This window comes from Hyaena hyaena, unplaced genomic scaffold (genome assembly GCF_003009895.1).
Source record: "Hyaena hyaena isolate Hyena2069 unplaced genomic scaffold, ASM300989v1 scaffold_152, whole genome shotgun sequence".
NCBI lineage: Eukaryota > Metazoa > Chordata > Mammalia > Carnivora > Hyaenidae > Hyaena > Hyaena hyaena.
In genome coordinates this window covers 317,527-335,321 of record NW_024080784.1, presented here as the reverse complement: position 1 = coordinate 335,321, position 17,795 = coordinate 317,527, and the positions used below count along the sequence as shown (strand labels likewise).

Genomic DNA, 17,795 nt, shown 5'->3' with positions numbered 1-17,795 from the left:
AAAAAAAAAGTGCTTGAGTCAGGCAAGCAGTATATATATGATGACAGGCACTTCTTACAAATAAAGGTATTATGTTATGGGAACCATATCTTCGGATCATTTTAGAATTCAAAGGCCCTAGGTAGTTTGCCTCAGGTATCTCCTCACCTAATCTGAAATTCAAATGTATGAAATTTCCAAAGCTAAATATGACAAATTAGACACAGTCTGTGAAGTTACCATTTAATGAGCTATGAACCTAGACTTTCATCTCCCCAGGAATAATTTCTTTATTACTTTTGTATTTTATTGCAATAAAGAACCATTTGACCTTCAAGTATGATAATTAAGCTTCCAAAAATGTTATAAATTCAGAGTGAAAATAGTTCTCTCTGTGTTCAGGAATATACTTATGATCAGTATAAAAGATTCCTTAATATTTAAAGACAGCTAAATTATCCACAGAACCAGCAACATTAGGAGGTGTTTTTCTCTTCCCTTCCCCCGCCCCATTTCCCATCTCAATTAGATTTGTGTCTCATAACAACTTATCATCTGTCATATTCTAAAATAAATGGCATAGGAGAAAAATGAAAATATATCTTTATAATCTACAAATGGGGAAACAGAGAACTCTTTCAGGTGAGATTTATTCTACTATGAGCTGTCAATAATGAGAAATGAAGTATAACATTTGTGACTCCTTGTCTTGCTTTGCTGATGCCCTGACCTTTTTTTTGGGGGGGGGGACAGATAGCGGATAACCATGTATTTCCCAAAACTTTGCCTATGATATGAATCAAAGTTTTAAATGAAAAATCAGAATACAAAACAATATACCATCTGAATTATTGGTGAAAGCTTTTTTTTAAACACTGTGTAATAATTTTTTAAAACCTCTTGGACCTTTGAGAACTTGAGGATATGAAGTTCACAGATGGGGCAGAGGAGGGGAAGTATAGCTGAAAATTGACCTGTAGCCTAAGCACATATGACTTTTAAATAAGCAGAACTAGAAAGGAAAATCATTAGGATTAGCAACATCATTAAATAATAATAACAATGACTACGACAATATTACTACTGCTATTACTACTATTATCGTTGCTGCTGCTGCTACTACTACTACTACTACCACTACTACTACTACTACGCAGCAGTCACCTTGTTGCTAATGTGAGCTGAAGTTTGCTAGAGGTCTGCCAATATCTGCTCTCCTCCTTTATTTTGACTGAACTCTGACCCCAGTTAAAGGTACATTTCACACTGTGCCCTGCAGCTTCCTGTGGCAAAGGAATTAAGCTCTGCCCATAGGATTGAGCAGAAGTGACTTGGGTCGCTTTTGCGGCTGGGCTAAACTCTCTAAATTTAGGAGGAGGCAAGCTCCCCTGGCCCTTGACCCTTCCTACTGCTAGGACACAGTAAGTACTGGAGCAGCCAGAGTGGCTCCCGGATCCGGAAAGTATGTGTTGTACATCACACAGCCACTGCACCAGCCCCGGACCACCTACCTCCAGCCTGATTTATGATGTTATAAACACGTTTATAACTGTTAAAGCGGCATTCCCTCTGTATAACAATCCTAAAGATCAGAGTGGAAATGAGGGCTGCTCAGACTGTGAGTTCATCTGGGTAGAGACTCTATCTTGTGTATCTCTGCACTCTCTGCCTGGCACAACGTTGGGCATATAATTGCTCCAAAAATGTTAGTTTATTGGGTAGTGATAATACCACCAATACATTAATTATTGGGCACTGATAACACTAGGAAGACACTGCTGTTAGGAAATTCTAACATTCTTTGTTCCCTCCTGTCTTGGTCATTTGTACCTCTGTTATCATCTTTACAGTGCCTTATGTTTCACTTCCCTTTATATGCCTAAGGATACACTGTACAGTTCGCCTTGTTCTAAAATAGACAAAGGCAGCTTGCCAGAAAGGGCAGACAATTAAACAAGGCAATAAAGGGGAAGTCTCAAAGATGATGATTAATGAGGGGTCGGGGGGGAAAAAACTATATCTAGTTGAGATAAGCAAGATGCATGTTCTGACGTCTTGAGTTTGGTCCTGCTGTAAAAATTTGTGCTATAGAAGCTGAAGAGTTCATGACATGAAAAGCAAGCATATTGCTCAGGAGAAGAGGAGGTATTTCAGGCAGAGACTCGAGAGATTTCTCCTGTGGTTTCTTAGAAAGAGGACACTGAGCAATGTGATGAACATCATTTGAAATAACATCCATCCAATTATGTTTTACAGGGCTGCTCCTAACAAAGCCCATCAATGCAGAAGGAGAGGCTAATGCCTAAATATGATTATAAAAATGATTCTGGGGTGCAGGCTGACTGGCCATTAAAGAAACAATAGTCATTAGGCAATTTTTGGAAAGGTATACCAATTCTGTGTGGTTTTCTTTCCCTCAACTAATCATTGAGTGGCTACTAAATGCCAGGCGCTGTGCCAGCTTCTGATGTATAAAAATGATCCAGTTTCTGCTGGATCAAGGGTTCACAGGACAGTAGAAAATACATGCAGAAGTTAACACCTGACAATGCAATACGGTGAACTAAATTTGATTACTAAGTAGTAGGTGGAATAGTGATATAAATAAAGATGATGGAGGAGGATGGACTTGAGCTGGATCTTTAGGATGGGGCAGCTTCATCTATGAGATGGAGAAGGTAATGATGAGGGGGTTCCAGGGAAAGGAATTGGCCATTTAAGCCACAGAGACAGGGGACGGGACGGCATGTTTGATGAAGCCAGTGCTTATTACAGCTGAGGTAGAGAGTTAGGTGTTAGGTGAGGGTAAAGGGTGGGTGAGAGCTGGGATGCAGAGATGAGGCTGAAGAGACAGGCAGGGTCAGACCTCAGATAGTCTTGAAAGCTAGGGTAAGTGGGGCAAATGGAGGCAGTTACAGGGTTGGAGGCTGGGAGTAAAAAAATATTAGGCTTATGTTTAAGAACATTTTGATAGGGGCATCTGGGTGGCTCAGTCGGTCAAGCGTCCTACTTCAGCTCAGGTCATGATCTTGCAGCCTGTGAGTTCAAGCCCCATGTCGGGTTATGTGCTGACAGCTCGGAGCCTGGAGGCTACTTCGAATTCTGTGTCTCCCACTCTCTCTCTGCCCCTCTTCTGCTCCGTGCTGTTCCTCTCTCGTTCAGAAATAAAACATTAAAAAAAATTTTTTTTTAAAAAGAACATTTTGATAGATGTGTGGAAGGCCTGAACTACAGAAATAGATGGCTGTGAAAAGAAAAGGGTTGGGTTAAGAGATACTAAGAATAGTAAATAAATTGGTCCTAGACACACTGGATGTAGAGCTGGATGAAAGAGAGGAAGGAGGAAAGTAACGTTATTTTGGTCCCTGTTTGACTGGGTTGACTAAGTCACTAACCAGAACTGCAATCAAGGGGTCCAAATTTGGGGAAAAGTCAAATTTGGTTTAGAATATATTGAGTTTAAGGTACCTAAATGGCACCCAGATGTAAATGCCTTGTCACAGGAATGACAATTAACATTCATAGCGGATTTATGTGCCAGCCACTGTCCTATGCACATCCTCCGCATTGAATCCTCACAACCTTTCTATCTTCCTTCTGGGCATAGGACATTGTGTCAGGCTCTTGAGAACAGTAGGGCACACAGCACAATATGTGTTCATTAATATTAATGAATTCTAACTCTTAAAAACATGATTATGAAAATCTGTATTAATTATAACATTAAACAATTCAATCTTTGAATGTAAAAATAAGGTTGGATTAATAGGTTGCATGAAGTAATGTTTTGCAAGCCAAAATAAAATTATAATTTAAGACCTGTTCACCACAGCTTTGTTTCCCTCCCCAAAGTGACTATATAGACCCAAACCTAGGCTTTTTGCCCTTCAAAATATGGGGGAATTCAGCAGATTATATAGCAGCTTGAGTACAAAGCGTACTTCTCTGGATCCAAAAGAACTCAATGTCAAATTCTTCTAAGGCATAAATCCTGGTGTTTTGACTTTGGACTAGATAAAGCTGTCAAGTGGGAATGTATGTAACCCTGAGAACTGAAAAGAGGGCTGTTTAAATCCAGGTTCAATCATCTTGGGATATACAGCACCAGTTCAAAACACCATTCTTTAGGAAATTAAAAAAGTCATCAGACCCACCTAGAGCCAATAGCAAGAAATTTTACTATGGCCCCATGAGTCAGCTCTTTGTCATTCCTTTTAATCTTATCTGTCCTCAGGATCACTTAGGAACACTTATTGCCTGCCACAGCCCCAGGAAGGCTTCAGTTCCTCCCCCTGTAGGGTAGTTTGTGAGACCTTGAAGCAAGATTAAGGGTCCCAGGATGATTTTACCCAAGTCTCCTAACTCAGCTCTCTTCGTTTATAAATTGCAAAGGCAGGGATGTCAGGAACAGCGGCTGTAACTGCTACACTGAAATGTAAGCTATAGAACAGCCATGGGGAAAACAGATGTCTTTGAATAGAAAAAAAAATTTTAACACTGGGTAAATTCAAATGGAACACACCATTATTTTCCACTTTATCTACTAAAGTAGATATAGTAAATGACATTCTATTAGGTGATTCTGATTTGTTTAGTGTGAATTAATAAAGAATGTACATCTTAGGATATTAGGGAAACGTCTAGTAATGTAAGCTACTGAGGAAACAAGAATAGCCAAGGGAAGATTTTGGTACATCTGATGTAAAATTCACACAATATTTGGGTATACAAAGGTATTCTTTTTATCCAGCTTTACTGAGGTATAGTTGACACATAAAAATTGCCTATATTTAAGGTATACAACTTGATGTTTTGATATATGTATACATTGTGAGATAATCACCACTATCAAGCTAATTACCACATCCATCACCTCACTTTATTTTTTATTTTTTTTTTTTTACAAATAGTTTATTGTCAAATTAGTTTTTACATAACACTCAGTGCTCATCCCCAAAGTGCCCTCCTTCATGCCCATCCCCCCCTCCCCCCCACATCCATCAGTCCTCAGTTTTTGTCAGCATTCAAGAGTCTCTCATGGTTTGCCTCTCTCCCTTTCCCCCACCATTTCCGCCCTTCTTCTCCCCCTTGGTCCTCCGTCAAGTTCCTCCTAATCCTCCTATACGTGCAAACATATGGTATTTTTCCTTCTCTGCCTGACTTATTTCGCTCAGCATAACCCCCTCAAGGTCCATCCATGTTGCTACACATGGCCAGATTTCATTGTTTCTCATTGCCATGTAGTATTCCATCATCACCTCACTTTAAAAGGTATTTTTAACATGCTGAAAAATGTCTCCATAGGTTAAATGCCTCATTCACGTTACGGACTTGCTTACTGAACCTTTTATCTCTTTCCATCTCACAGTTTAAATAAACTTTCAACCATCCTTATTACAGAAAATTTAAAAATTCCAGAGTCTGGAATCTGAATGAAATAAATACTCTGTGCACCACCATGGTCCCACAGCCCTTAGAGAATACAGCCACATTTTCTACGACGCTCTCTGTCCTGAGAATGACGGACCGCAGAACAACTGCTGAGCATGGCAGAAAGCGGCCAAGGTTTTTGGCTCCAACTGTAAACCTGACCTCTTTCCCTTGACAGAAAACATTTGCCTTTGGTTATACCCTCTTCCATCAACCCCACAACAGAGGATTCCAGCATGGTTTATAAATGGCATGCACCCTTTGGGGGCACTACAGGGCATGACTGCTGTCGGACGTCAGGCCTGCCATCTGGCCTTGCTAAATAATCAATGTGTGTGTTTGAAGGGGGTATGCCAAGAAGCTCACAGGCCAGTGAATATACACACACCATTATTCTCCCTGCCCGGCCTCCACCAGGATTCGTGCGCACTGCTGGAACGGCGGCAGCCAGGCTGCTATGCCCGCATCAGCTTCACACTTGCCACCTCGGGCTTATGAGGGCTTCAGAAAGTGTGTATTGTCTCCTATGTGTTCAGGGAATGAAGGCAATGGTGAGGATTCTTCCTTATCGAAGTTGTGGTTCTTGAGGGTTTTTAAATGTTTACTTTTAGTATATGTGCTGCTGAAGCGAGCACTTTAATGTTTTTTTATAAATGTTTTTTTTAAATGTTTGTTTATTTATTTATTTGAGAGACAGAGAGAGAACATATGTGTGCCTGTGCAGGGGAGGGGCAGAGAAAGAGGGAGAGAGAGAGAGAATCCTAAGCAGGCTGTCAGTGAGGAGCCCAGCATGGGGCTCGTTCTCATGAACCATGAGATCATGATCTGAATTGAAATCTAGAGCCAGATTTAACCATCTGAGACCTAGGTGCCCCTAATGTTTACTCTTTATTTATTTTTTAATTTTTAAAATTAAAAAAAAATTTACTGTTTATTTAGTTTTGGGAGAGAGACAGAGCATGAGTGGTGGAGGGGCAGAGAGAAAAGAGAGACACGGAATCTGAAGCAGGCTCCAGGCTCTTAGCTGTCAGCACAGAGCCCTATCAGGGGCTCAAACTCACGAACCGTGATATCATGGCCAGAGCCAAAGTCAGATGCTTAACCAAGGCATCCCTAATGTTTACTTTTTAAAATTTAAGAACCTACTTTGTATAATGAAACCAACACTGGGCTGTGAGCCTAAAGATGTTGGATTCCAGTCCTGCCATTTATGAGTACTATATATTTTGTCATGTTAATTTTCTTGGCTTTGTTGCTAATCTATAGATAAGGAACCTACAGTCCCAGGATCAGAGCATAAATTCAAATATCTCCTTATAGTCAGTCTATATATTAAAAAAACTTTTTAATGTTTATTCTTGAGAGAGACAGAGTGTGAGCAGGGGAGGGGCAGAGAGAGAGAGGGAGACACAGAATCCAAGGCAGGCTCCAGGCTCTGAGCAGTCAGCACAGAGCCCGGACGCAGAGCTCAAACTCATGAATTGCTGAGATCATGACCTGAGCCAAAGTCGGACGCTTAACCTACTGAGCCACCCAGGCACCCTAGTCAGTCTATATATTAACCACACTCATATTAACATTTTCAGCAAGACTCCTTATATGTGATTCTGAGGGATATGACTTAGGTCTGCAAACCTTTCTATATTGCTCAATAGTAATTCCTATAAAATACTGACTTCCCCTAGTTCCTTTTAGGTTTTCAGTCTATTCTGAAACTACTCTGATCACCTGTAACAGTAGTCTACTACCATATTTGTCTTTAAAATCACTTTGTGTCATTTTAACAATCTCCCAGATAGTCACATGGCTAACCTCCTTTCCTCCTTCTTGCTCTTGCTCTTGATGTCACCTTCTTGGTGAAAACCACCTGACTTAGCTGCCGCCTTATTTAAAACTGCAATCTGCCTTTTCTTCTTCCACCCCAACCGTGTAGTCCTGCCCTGCCCCATTTTTAGTTTTTGGTTTTTGCTGTAGCAATTACCATCTCCTAACATGTATCACACTTGATTATTTATTATGTCTCAAAATTATTGTTTCTCTCCTCTCCACTATAATATAGGTTCCAGTAGAGCAAGGATCTTTGCTCTGTTCACTGATGGATACCAATCAAGGATACCAAGATTTAGCCCAGAACAGTGCAGGACCCATGGTAGGCATTCAACAATCCTTGCTGAGTACCAAATGTTAAATGAGTTCACTTCTTTATTGTCTACTGCAGGTGAATGAACCTAAGCACCTTCCACTTTAAAAGCAACTGGGAGTCGGAGCACCTGGGTGGCTCAGTTGGTTAAGGGTCCGACTTTGGCTCAGGTCATGATCTCATGGTTTGTGGGTTCGAGCCCTGCGTTGGGCTCTGTGCTGACAGCCAGCTCAGAGCCTGGAGCCTGATTCGGATTCTGTATCTCCCTCTCTTTCTGATCCTCCCCTGCTCATGCTGTCTCTCTTCCTCTCTCAGAAATAAAACATTAAAAAAATTTTTTAAATAAATAAAAGCAACTGGGAGTATACAACCTAGCACCTCCCACCCCAACCCCAAACTAGAAATAGAAAGCCCTGGTTCCTCAACAGGACTGCAACATGTCAGCAGAACTCAGCTAGAGGTTAGAGGTGTGTTTATAATTACTTAACGCCTTAGAATTCAAAGTGAAAACCTAAAATCTCTGAACCTAGTATATGTCCCAAGAGCACTGAGGAGACCCATTAGTGTTTAGATGAAAATCTATGAATAATTTTACAATTTCTTAAAATAGTGATTCATACATTTTTCAAACCTAGGTCAGTATAAAGGACATTCCTCTGTGACATTGCTTTGTGTTGTAGCCAGGCTGCCTCACGGTGTTCCATAGCACAAGGTCAGGGTTAAAGAAGATTTTTCAGAAAGGCCAGTGATTTTTCAACTGCAAAATGTTTAAGGTGATTCTTCAGCAAACATTTATAGAGTATCTGCTTTTATTTTATTTTCTTTTGAGTAAAGTTTATTTATTTTATTTTGAGAGAGAAAGAGAAAGAGTGGCAGAGAGAGGGATAGAGAGAATCCCAAGCAAGGTCCCACTGTCAGCGCAGAGCCTAACATGGGGCTCAATCTCATGAACTGTGAGATCATGACCTGAGCCGAAATCAGGAGTCATGCTTAACTGACTGAGTCACCCAGGCACCCCTAGAGTGTCTACTTTTATGCTAGGCATTGTTAGCTGTTCAGAAAACCAAAAAAGTAAGTCATGGTTCTTGCCCTCAGGAAGCTTTCAGTTGGTGGACATGAGTAGTTAAATAAATAATTATGATACAACAGAGAGCAATCATGTTAGAACAGTCAAGTCCTCACAAAAGAAGAGGCATGGGAGTTGTAATTTGGAATTTTCCTGCAGTTCTTAGAAGTGATTTCTTTCACTTGCCTCATTAGAATTGTTCCTCCTTTTTGTTAAGTTTAACTCTTATTATTTATTATTTAGGCACAGAGGGAAACTTGTGTTATTTCTTTATAATACAAATGATATAAGTTCACTGTAAAAAAATTAGAAACTACAGATAAGTATAAAGAAAAAAATTAAACATCCATAATCTCACCACACCGATCTACTTTCTCAGGCTTTTTATTTCACACTGGCTGACCTGAATTGAATAAACCTTTGCTCCAGAAAGATCCCTCCTCTTTATCATTAACTGAGCCTGTACTTTGTATCTGGGCTCTGAGAATAAGGTTACACAGAGCCTGGATCCAGACCGACTTCTCTATGATTCCAAGGTCCTCATAAAGTCTAAACCCAACAGTAAATGACTGTCCACTGGCACTCTCTCCTCAGCCTTAAGAAAGGGAAAGCGGCCCCTGGCGTCCAGGAGCTGAACTGACACTCGGCTGAGCCTTGCTGTTCTCCGGAAGAACAGAAATGACTTCACAGAACATCAGCTGTGAACACAGTCACTCTGGGATCATGATGGTCAGGACAGACACCGACCACTTTGTCATCATACCTGAATGCAGACACAACCAGAAAGAACATTGTCCAACTCACAGTACACAAAGCATCCTGTTCTCCTGGAATAGTGGTGGCAGTGCTGTCTCTTTACCAATTCTAGCTTAACCTCACTCTTGTCTACCTTCTCTGTAGATTAGGATTTATTGAGATCCCTAATCAGAAGGACTGGTTATGGCCTCCAATACAGAGTAAAGCCCCACTTATACAAACCCTCGCCCAAATCATGAAATATAGCTCCAAATTTCATAGTAATTCCTTTTGTAACACCCTCTTATTGAGATGTCCCCTGCTTCTATGGCATGACTTCTCCATACTGGAACGAGCACTAAACCCAACCTGTCAGCTACAGCGGTGCTCCTGGTGGTCTTTGGCTCCAAGGCACTGGATGCCTATAAATGTGTTCTGGTGATATCAGTGGCGGGGGGTGGGGGGGAATAGAGAAAAAGAGAGTGTGTCCCCACCCTTTCCTTCTGTCTGCTTTCCTCTCTGGCTGCCCTATCTCTCTCCTTCCCTTTAATCCTAGATTTTTTCCCAAAGCCTCAACTTGAAACACTGCCTAACATTTACTTCTCAACTCACAATAATCTTCCTTCCCTTGAATGTCTGTCTCCAAAGTCTGGGCAAGAGCTTTCCACACTACAAGGCAGCTTCGAGTGGTCTAGCCTCTCCTGAAACCATCCTCATTTATAGCCAAATCACTAATAACGTTCTAACTGCAAAATCTTCAAGGCTTTTCTCCTACTTCATCCTCTCCATTCTCTCAGAAGCCTTTTTTGTCCCTGTTGAACACCTCTACCATGTTGAAATGTCTCCCTTGGGTTTCCCAGTCTCCCAAGCTTGCCTTTTCTCCAGAATTCCCTCTTCTTCCTGCTCCTGAGCCGTCACTAGTCTTCCTCCCTTCTCCCAAGGATCTCCCTGGATGAGCACATTCCCTCCTCAGCACCAATATGCTGATGTTTCTCAAATCTGCCTCTCTTCGCAGCAGGCTCCTGGAGAGCCCTGCAGGATGGAAAAGCAATTCCCTCAGAGACAACGTGCTGAAAATCAGATTACTACGTTCTCTTCCAAACACTTGACATTTCTTCATTTCTTCTCTCAGTCCCTGCTGTCAGCAGCCACTCAGTCACCCAGGCCAGAAACCACAGAATTACCCTGGATCCTCTTCCCACTGTCACTCCCTACATTGATCACATCTTCTCTGAAGTCTCTCTACCATAACTCCTTCTTTCTCCAGACCCAGTTTTTATTTAGCTCTTGCCAGGGTGACACTACTACTGCTCAGCCATCTCCCATTCCTAACCTCTGCAACCCATTCCACCCCATCTCCCATTTTCTTTCAAAAACACAGATTGTTCATGTCACTGTCCTGCTTCTCACTGCCTACAGAACAATGTTTAAACTCCAGAGCAAACAGAGGGCTCCACTTACCTCCTAGGCTCATGGCTCGGCTGTAATGACCTACGGGTAGCTTCCTTTTGCGCACATCTATCTGACTTGTTGGATTCAACTGTTCATTCATTCATTCATTCAATAAACATTTACTGGGTGCATACTATGCACCAGACACTGTGTGAAGCTTCAGCAATTCGGTAACAGAAAGTACAGTCCCTGTCCTCAAGAAGCTTGTATCTAATGGCAGACAAGGTACCTGTGATGATGTTCTTATTGTAATGTACAATAAATGGCAGTCCAGTTACATGAGCGCATGCTGAAGTAAGTGCTTTATTAGAAAGGCAGTATAGGGGCAGTGGGTGGCTCAGTCAGTTAAGCGTCAGACTTTGGCTCAGGTCATGATCTCATGGTTCGTGGGTTCGAACCCCGCATCGGGCTCTGTGCTGACAGCTAGCTCAGAGCCTGGAGCCTGCTTCCGATTCTGTGTCTCCCTTTCTCTCTCTGACCCTCCCCTGCTTACGCTGCCTCTCTCTGTCTCTCTGTCTCTCTCTCACTCTCTCAGAAATAAATTTTAAGAAAACATAAAAAAAAAAAGGAAAGGCAGTGTAATACGATGGTTATCATCATGTGCTCCTGGCCAAACTGCCCAAGTTCCAGTCCCAGCTCAGCCAATTCCTAGCTGTGTGACCATAAGCCAGTTGTTCTCATTGTGTCTTTGTTCCATCATCTTTAAAGTGGAGGTAGTAATAGCTCCTTCTTCAGACAGCTGCTGCAAGGATTAAATGAAGTCCTGTTTGTAGAATGGGTTAGAGTGGAGTCTGGCACATAACAGTGCTGACAGTGTTTCCATTTGTATTATTATTGTGCCTTGAGAAGTATGTCCAGCGATTATGTCATCATGTACAAGAGTCACCAAGACCAGCTTAAGGGAGATCAGAGCTGTTTTTTCAGGAGGAGGCAATACCTAAGCAGGGTCTGACAGCTTGAGTTAGCCAGACAAGACATAAAAGGGTAGTCCAGTCCAAGAAAAAGGGAGGGCGGGCACAGAGTGTAAATAAGGATGATGGAGTGAGGTGCGTTCTGGAATCTTAAGGTAGAAATGAGAGGATGACAAGAAATGAGGTGGGAGAGGCAAACTGAGGCCACGTGCCTCATAAGGGATTTCCCTTGAGTGCTGTGATAAGAAGTAGAGATTTTTAAATTGAAGATAAACTATTGCCTCCAACTGAGATATTGAAGGGTTTTAAGCAGGGACGTGATAGAATCATGTTTCCATTTTAGGAAGCTCGTTATAGCAGCCCTTCTTAGGGTGCTGGGAAAGTGGGAACAGGGAGTCCCAAGAGGAGGATATGAAGCAAATCCCAGAGATGATGGGCCTGATCCAAGGTCTGTTGGTGGAAACGGGAAGGAGATACATGGAATTCCTCTTCTTTTTATTTAAATTGCAGTTAAGTCTTCAGGACTTGCTCCCTGGGGAGCCTTTTCTAAGGTCTCCAGGCAAACTTAGCTGCTCTGGAGAACAGGGAATGGGTCTTTCTTCCTTTTACAGCCATATTTAGCGCTGTGAGTTAAGACAGGGTCTTGTAGGTGTTAGTTACATGTTTGCATAATAAAATGCTTTAACAAATGTCTTTTAAGGAAAAGGATCAAGATGACAGACTACCTAAGGCATCACTAGGATGTTTTCTGATCCTTTTCCTTTTTCAATATGCTTAGCCGCCAATATAATTCTTAAAATAATAGCTGTCCAGAAGCTCCACAAAGCAAAATTTGCTTTGTTTAAATTGTTTAACTTAATTAAAACCAAAAAACCTACTAAGTACGTTGTAATTGAAAGGTACTATGCTTTGGTGATAATGATTGTCATTTATTTCTCTTTTATAAGCACATTAAATATTCTCCATCCAATGTATAGTAAATTATAAAATGTTAAATTTATGTTGTTTTATTTAAGGAGATAATTAATGTTTTAATTAAAAGTAGATTGGTCCAAAATAGATATAGGGTTTATAGCACCAATTATTTTCCTTATAATTCCTGACAGCAAGAAGTTATCACTCTTGTTAGTGTTCTTTCCACCCTATCTTGGATGGGTTGATATGATTTCAATTGATTAGGTGCTGTTGAAAAGCTTAATGTTTTCCTTTGGTCTAGGGCTGAATAGCATTTTTAATAACATCTATATCTACCATTGTGTAAATCATATTAGTGTACAATCTGACTGAATAAGGCTTTTTTTTAACCCACTGGTAGAGAATTTTTCCCACTGGTTTTTCCTTTTCATTTTAAATGAACTCAATTCCAGCAATTCAATTACAATAGAAAAGACTAAAAAAATCCAATGCTTAGAAGAGATCAACTTTTAGACAATGGTAAATGCTAATAAAATTAGACATATCTTTTTATGACATGATGCATTTTTTGGAACATTAATGTTCACTGTTATATGGTGTTTTGTATCTTCAATATTGTGATCATTTTCAGTCTGAAAAAAGATTTACATTGTGATAGAGTTCTTGAGCCTACTACAAAGCCTATCACACTTTTGCATTCACAAAAGTCACAATAAAAAAATGTGTTCAACCCAAGAACACTGATAATATATTTGAAACTATAATTAGAATGGAGTTTTCTGATTTTAAGTTACATACGTAAACAATCAGAAGTTTGCCAGCAATAATCAAGTGTCACGTTACTTAGATAAAGCCATATTGATGATTTATATATTATTACAACTGATAAATGGTATTTTCTTAGGCCTTTCAAAAACCAATAAAAATTTTCCCATTTCTTTCCTAAACCCATGAGACTCTCTTTAGCAGAAATATAATTAGTAGAAATTTCCTTTAAATTCAAAAATATAATTCTTAAGTTGACAAATTGCCCAAAAATACAACTGCATAAATAAAAATTGATACTATGCCTATGATGAAAATGGCATAACATTTACAAAGACTGGCTTTAAATATATTCACGGTCAAATGCTTAAATCAAGAAATATATGTATGGCTAAGGAAAACTTGCATTTAATCTATCAGCAGTTTTTGAATGACTGTCAGATGCCAGGTTCTGGGGAACTAAATAAAGAGCTCTAAAGACATAGTTCCTATGTTTGAGAAGCCTTCTCTCAAAGGATCTATTTCTTTTCAAAGGAAAATTCTATGTGAAGTGGTAAATGTTACAGTGAGGACACAAACGAAGTCAGGTTGAACCTCAAGAAGTAGAGTTAACAAATGTGTGTGGGGGCATGGCTCCTGTCTTCATCTTTTTACTGTGTGTGTGTGCACGCACATTTGTGTGCATGTGTATATGTACATGTACATATGTGTTTCTGTGAGTCTGTTATGGGTGAGACTCAGGATGTATATGAGGCACTCACAAAGTCAAAATCATTTAATGTGACTATTTAAAGTCCACTTAATGTATCTAAATTGATACAGTATCTATCCACAAGGCTGAAATTAATTGTGCACACAGCTGAAACAAGAATATAGATACAGCACACAGATCATGTCTAAAAGCAATTAAGTAGAAACATTTTCAACAAAGTTGACAAGAAATTGAAATGGTAAATTAAACAGACAGGTTTTTTGTAGAATTCTAAAATCATTAAGATTTATATTTCCAAGACAACTAGGTAGGTAGGAAATGTAATTAGGTAGGAAAAAATAGGAAACAAAGATAAATTTTCTTTTAGTTTGTTCTCCTCATGCTTAGTATTTTCAGAGGCCTATAGATCTTTGTTGATAATTACTAGATACATAATTCTTAGGGATACAAAGGGATCAATAATTCCATTTTTAAAGCTTCATGATCAAGTCACAGTGATGAAATACTTAGTACATAGGACACAGGGCATACCATGAGTAATTTTGACACAACTAACATAGAGGAGGAGTCTGAGATGCTTCTTACCTCCTTGTTCACACAACTGCTGGGCTAAAGCATCTTTGAAAATAATCTGGCCCCTGTGTGTCGCCGTAGCCCTGAAAATGAATAGGAAAAGTTAATCTAAATCTTGTAAGAAGTTTGGTGATAACTTAACGTATTTTTTAAACTTTTTGAAAAACCTCATTTTTAAATGCTATTGTACAGATATGATTTTTTAAAAAATGAGTGCATCTGAACAGTGATATAGATGAAGAAGAGTCAAGGCTTACACCAAGGCCCCTGGGTTGAGAATTACCTTCTGGTTTAGGGGCTCCTGGGTGGCTCAGTTGGTTAAGCGTCTGATTTATGCTCAGGTCATGATCTCATGGTTTGTGAGCTTGAGCCCCATGTCAGGCTCTGAGCTGTCAGCACAGAGCCTGAAGCTGGCTTAGGATTCTAGATCTCCCTCTCTGTCTGCCCCTCCCCCGCCTGGCACTCTGTCTCCCCCCCAAAAAATTCTTTTTAATTAAAAGAAAAAAAGAATTATCTTCCGGATTTACTTTGTAAAGATATTGTAACATTGAAGGCTTACTCTGAAAACTGCAGATGTGAGCAAATTCTGGGTAGAAGAAAAGGTATGCAAAGGATGCTTACTAAAATTTCTTCCTCAGGAGACTGGTATAAAATGTTTTGTGAAGCAATAATGATATTAGCACCAGAGAAAGATACTCCTAATGTACTTTCTTTTCAGAAATCAATACTCATCATAACACACAGAGAGTTTAGACAGAGAATTACATTTTTTATTTTTCATTTTATTTTTTAATTTTTTTAATGTTTATTTACTTTTGAGAAAGAAAGACAGACAAAGCATGAGCAGTGTAGGAGCAGAGAGAGAGGGAGACACAGAATCCAAAGCATTGGAGCTGTCAGCACAGAGCCTGACACGGGGCTCAAACTCATGAACTCTGAGATCATGACCTTAGCCAAAGTCGGATGCTTAACCCACTGAGCCACCCAGGTGCCCTAGGAATTACATTTTTTAGAATTATTTTTTAAAGGGCTATTCAGAGATTTTGTAATTATAAAATCTGTCATAATAAAATACATCTTTTCTCCCTACTGGCTCTAATTCACCATTTGAAGTAGATGTGCATCTTTTTCTGCTTCTAATCAGAGCTGTGCACATGTATTGGTAAAAAAAACAACATCCCTGTAGCAGATGTGTTATTCAGTGGCTAAAATAGGAACTGTCTTATTAAAGGAAGAATTATTTATGCTTTATATTTGTAGTATTTTTCCTTAAAAAGAACTTCTCTGGCACAAAATGTATTGTTTGAACAAATTTAAAACAGAAAATCACGTCTCTTCAAGGAAATTGATTTTAGAAAATAAGCCATACAAAAATCTTTTTAGTAACTAAAAAAATATATTAACATTAAATCTCAACTTTCATTCTACCAAAACCACCCTAGAACAAAAAATAATTTGATTCAGCCATCATTTCCTGAATATGGATTATGTAAGAGGCACTGTGTGAGGTCACCAGAGGGCAAAGTTTGGCCTCTGCATTTCGCCTCCATTTGTGCACCTCTCAGTCAACATCTTGTCCTTTGTGGGGTCCATGGGATCTTATGGCTCCCAACATTTCCCACTCTGGTCTCTATGTGAATGTACCTTCCTCCTCCATGCTGCAGACCTTTCTCATTTCTATTCCCTGTTTAATTGTTACTATCACCTAGTGTCAGCTCCTGGGACCCAACTCTTCAAAAGTAATCTAACAAACTAAGCCATGCCAAAGTGCTAATGGGCGATGCTGCTCCAAGCCAACAAATTTCAGCAGTGAAACAGAAAAAATATCACACATACACAATGGCACAATCGTGAGAGCTTTGAATGGTAGGAAGGAAACAGAATTGGAAAGAAAAATTACTGGGTCACCTTCATCTCACACTACATATGAGGTTTTTAAGGTAATTAGCCTTGTTGTCACATATTAGTCATTATCAGCACTGGGGCATCTGGGTGGCTCAGTCGGTTAAGCGTCCGACTTTGGCTCAGGTTTGTGAGTTTGAGCCCCCACATCAGGCTCTGTGCTGACAGCTCAGAGCCTGGACATTGCTTGGGATTCTATGTCTCCCTCTTTCTCTGTCCTCCCCTGACCTCTCAAAAATAAACATTAAAAAAATTAATCATTGTCAATATTACTAATAAACAAAGTTTACCACAGTATATATTCACATGTGTTTATAGGTTTCCCTTTGCCACTAGCAAACTGAAAATGAAGAGAACTAAACTTAGAGCCAATCCAAGCCACAAATATGGCCTACGGACTCACTAATCAATTATAGGTTTTATGCCCAGAGGGGACATGGAAACTTAATTTATCTAAATACATTTCATTGTCAATTCTCAATCAAGTCAGGAGCTTCTGAGTTCACACACACTTCTAATAGGAACACAGCAGTAACAAATGGAAAACTTCAATTTGACATTTGCTTTGGAAGGAAGGTATTTTCTGAAATCATTAACCACCAAGAAAAGTCCTACAACATACAGTGCTCAAGTGTTCACTTTAGTTGTCTTCTAGTTGTGAGTATACAACATCCCTGCTGTAGTATTTCTCAACGATCTATAAACTTAGTTATCATTGTGCCAGTCTATGTTCCCATGAACACAATGAGACCAAAGCATCCAGATAAAAATCAGGTAAAAGGTTTTGCCTTCTCCCCAGATATTGAAATACCCTGGTCACTGCACAGCACCTTGTGAATAGTCCACACCACATTCCCCATTACTCAGTTTCCTCAGATTTAGTATCTGTTGTTTTCATTCATGCTGTTACTTCTGCTACTTTGGTTTGATGAATAAATTTCTGAGGGACTAGGGAATAATTGAAGCTGAAAGCACTTTTATCATCTAGTCAAAATTTTCTTTAGCAGGGTACTTAGTCTTCAAACAAATATATGAAGTCTCAACATGTTCTATTTTCCTAGCTTTTGAAGTCACTGGGTTCCCTCTCCTCACCCAGCATGCTCCTCGCCACCCACTCCCTGAAACTTCCTGGTACACTTCTCAGGAACTCTTAGGGTTTTACAGTGGCAGGATTTGAAAACCACTGAACTAATCTAGCTCCCTACAGTGCATGGG

At 39.9% G+C, this 17,795-nt stretch overlaps 1 protein-coding gene across 2 annotated transcripts in view; it reads right to left on the bottom strand.

Annotated features, from left to right (window-relative positions):
* The window catches only part of RELN (reelin), a 544,526-nt gene that overhangs the window by 298,231 nt on the left and 228,500 nt on the right, over positions 1–17,795 (bottom strand). For both annotated transcript variants that reach the window (XM_039239122.1, XM_039239123.1), the window contains exon 4: positions 14,691–14,761. In XM_039239122.1, coding sequence (XP_039095053.1) covers positions 14,691–14,761 — 71 coding nt within the window. The remainder of the gene's footprint in view (positions 1–14,690; positions 14,762–17,795) is intronic.